General features: G+C 45.3%; 1 protein-coding gene across 1 annotated transcript; it reads right to left on the bottom strand.

Annotated features, from left to right (window-relative positions):
• Window positions 1-927: 927 nt before the first annotated feature.
• Window positions 928-3,375, bottom strand: LOC147750860 (uncharacterized). Its single transcript, XM_086937132.1, has one exon. It carries the CDS (start codon window positions 3,373-3,375, stop codon window positions 928-930), a length of 2,448 nt encoding a protein of 815 aa, XP_086793258.1.
• Between the last annotated feature and the right edge of the window lie 417 nt (window positions 3,376-3,792).

Here is a 3,792-nt window from a genome sequence, read left to right on the forward strand (position 1 = left end):
CAGTAGCCCTGGGGAGCGCGTTTAAAGCGGAAGCTTCGTCCTCCTAAACTGAAGCCAAAAATATCCCTGCTTTCCTCAGCAATTGGGATGCTGAAGAAAGCATTCCTCAAGTCAATCACCGAAAACCACGTTGCAGAGGCTGGGATCATAGTCAGCAGGGCAGTAATGTCTGGAACAACTGGAAATTGTGGCACTACTATTTTATTCACCTCTCTAAGGTCAATCACAAATCTGTACACAGGTGGCTGAGAGGGGTCAGTTCGTTTCAAAACAGGCAGAACAGGACTAATACAAACGTTGCCTCTTGTCTCTTCAATCACATCTTTTTCAATCAAATCATAAATGATCGCTAACAACGCTTTTTCACCTTCACTGGAGATCTTGTATTGGGGAATGCGCAGCATTCTAACATTGGCTTTCAATGTCACAACATATGGTGGTATTTCCAAGAGACCCACATCGTTAGGGCCAGTAGCCCAAAGAATATCAGGTAGAGACAGCAATTCTGTCGGAATGTTATCCCTTGACAAATACATTGGAGAAATCACTTTCTTACCTAGTGTAAGTTGTACTCCCGAAGGAGAATAGTACAGAGTTGCATACAATCTTTTTAACAGGTCCAATCCCAACAAGTTTTCACCACAACCTGTTGTTAGAAAAAGGGGTGACATCTTTTTCACAAGGACCAACAGACAGGGACATAGGACATGAAATCGGGTTCCTAACCGGGGCGCCAGAAAAACCTACAGAAACATTAATTTCGCCGGACAAAGGTGCGCCAGGGAGTTTTGAGTGCATCATAGAACTCTTTGTAGCACCAGTATCCAACAGAAAAGGTTCTGACACACCTGATGTAATCACCTCAACGTATGGTCCACTCTGATCTACTGGAACTGAAACAACTCCCTCTCTTTGTCTATGGCTGTCCTAGCAATCATTACCTTCCATATATTCATCATCTGCATAGTAATCATCAGCATTGTACTGAGCTGTCCTACCAGATGTGTTATTCTGCTGATCAAACTTATTCATAGAATCCTGAGGCGGAAAGGAGCGTGCATTCTGATAGACGTTTCCACGTCCTCTACCTCTAGGTGTTTGCTGGACACCTCTACCTCTTGTGTTTGACACACCATTTGTGCGCTGTAACAGGATAGGGCAACTATACTTAAAATGACCCTCTTCCTTGCAATACGAACACTGATTGGGACCCACAGGAACGCGTGGCTGAGTATACTCTACTCTTGGCTTTTGAAACTGTGGAGGTTGCTGATAATTATTCTGATAGTTATTCTGACCGCCATTATTCTGGCCACTACCACCACGTGGCGGGTATGCTTGCTGTAACAGGACCTTCGTTTTCAAATCTTTAGTTTTCTTTTCTGCTCTATCTTTCTCATCCTTGTCTCTATTTTCATAATATTGCGCAGTGGCCAATATCTGTGCTGAAGAGGAATCTGCCCATGAACTCTCTGAATCCTTCAACTTCTTACACAACTCTGGAAGCAGATTGTGCACGAATTTATCGATGAACAGTCGCTGACCACCTTCCTTACTCATATCGGGACCACTGTGGTCGACAAACGTTTCTTCAAACCTGGTGAAGAAATCGGACACCGTTTCATCTTTCTTCTGCTTACATGCAGACAACTTATCCCAATTTACTCGCAATTCGGGCATCAAAGTCTTCATATACGTAATAATTCTACCAGGAAGTTCTGCTACTAAAGGCTCAGGTTTAGCACCACCAACTTGTCTAGCATCAGCAGCGGTAATATTTACCCATGTGTCGCCTAGCTCTTGATCATGATTCGTATGCAGAATCTTTCCCCATAAAGGCTGTGGAACAACATTTCCAAACAACATGTCTACATCGGCTAAATTCATGATACAGGAGCTTGCAGTCTGGGATAACACCTTATAATATCCTGCAGGATTTTTACGGGGATCAGGCAATGTCTGCTTTAAAGCCAAAATCTCAGATCTTTTCCAAGGGACATGTACCCAGACACGTTGGAAATGTGGTGGAATGGCTGGATTTGCATTCGCATCACCTTCCCTCCAAACTGGGGGAACTTCTCTCATGGGATACTGTCTTCCCTTTTTCTTGACAGAGGAATCATAATCAAACAATGACTTGTAAACACCTTCAGTCCTAAGTGATAACAACGTTGCAACGGCTTTCCTAACATCTGAACCCTCAACGGTACCTTTTGAAAATTCGAACCGCACATGGTTCAAATTGGGCGGGCTAGAGTCCAAATCATTCTCCTCTAAATCCTCGCATAGGAAAACACACATTTTCTCGAAAACGTACCTCTGCTTTGATGCTTCCCACTGATGGAAAACATCCATAACAGATTCTAGATCATATATTGTCGGGTTAGTCACCCATCTATGTGCCAAACGATCCAATATTTCTTTCTCCCTAGAATCAGGCTGCTGGCTACGACACTGCTTGTGTTCAGGGGCATGAGTCGGGCTTGTCGCTCCAAACAAAGGATATAGAAGACTAGAAACAGTGCTTGCCACTCTCTGGCGGACAGACGGAGAGGTCGAGGAAAAGACAAGTGGGAAGGCAGGGTGAGATGAGGCAGATGCAGAGGCAGTGTCAGGAGGAGTACCAGGAGTGGTGGTTGATACAGTAGTTAGAGTTGGAGGAAGTACAGGAAGAGCAGGTGTAAAAGCCGGTGACCTATGGGGAGGCTGCACCGGGGGAACGGGAGCCAGCTGAAGAGAAGCTGGTGGGTGCTGTGGAGGTACAGGAGGCACAACAACCATGGGTTGCACAACTAGAGGTTGTGGAGGTGCTGTAGCGTTTTGCGCATAGGGGGGTGGTGAGCTTAACAAATGCGACATTAGGGGATCTTTTTCAAGCTCTTTTGCTGCCTCCTGCTGAAGAGGCGGTAAGACTGGATAACATTTATCTATTACCATTTTACGTTGCCTGTGCAACTGCTCACTCATCTGTTCTTCTTCATTGTCTTTATACTGCCTAGCAGCTTGCATTATCGAGATACCCTTTTCTCTCTTATTTTTCTTCTCTACTTTAATTTCCTTTTGTTTGGCCTCCTTACGCCATAAGCGGAAAGATTCAAACATTGCCGGACGGGCTTTCTTCTTAAAAAGTTTAACTTCAAGATTATCCAAGATTTCCGTATCAAAGCTACCATATTGGGGCCATTTTAAAACACCATGTTTGCGGGTGTATTTGATCCACACTTCATTGTATGTGATGGGGCCTACTCCATGTTTTACATATAATTCGTAGGTTGGAGTTCCAATTGGAGGAACCGGACACGAGTCCTCCAGTCGGGAGTCCCTATTATTACAACCAAGACAAAACAAATTCCCAAGTCTGCTAAGACCAGGCATCTTCGCTCTCTAGCTAGCTTCAAACTTCAAAGGATTATCGATGTCGATATTTCTCGTGAATACACGAGTCCTTCGGCTTTGGCGCTTGCAAGTTCCAAACAAAACAAAACTAAGGACTAACTGGGAGGCGCTCCACTTATACTTAACTGAGGTATTGATGACGTCACCAGAAGACTTGTCTATCGTTTCGTTCTACCAAACATCAAGGGTCCAAATCAGGGCGATAGACAGGGCAGCAGTCCATTGTAGCCGTCGGGAAGCGGGGAACCTCACAGCAAAGACCTTCGGAACCACGTCGACATACAGGGGTCGCTGAAGTGGCTGGCCGTCCTCCGGAATTTTCACACGAAGCTCCTCACGAACCTCTGGCTTGGACCGGTACCGCTGATACCGCCCTACGTTGGGCGCCAACTGAGG

Source organism: Lissotriton vulgaris, chromosome 1_1 (genome assembly GCF_964263255.1).
Source record: "Lissotriton vulgaris chromosome 1_1, aLisVul1.2, whole genome shotgun sequence".
Taxonomy (NCBI): Eukaryota; Metazoa; Chordata; class Amphibia; order Caudata; family Salamandridae; genus Lissotriton; species Lissotriton vulgaris.

Excerpts from the sequence above, each read along its gene's own strand:
- LOC147750860 (XM_086937132.1), bottom strand. The coding sequence starts at position 3,375 with ATGCCTGGTCTTAGCAGACTTGGGAATTTGTTTTGTCTTGGTTGTAAT.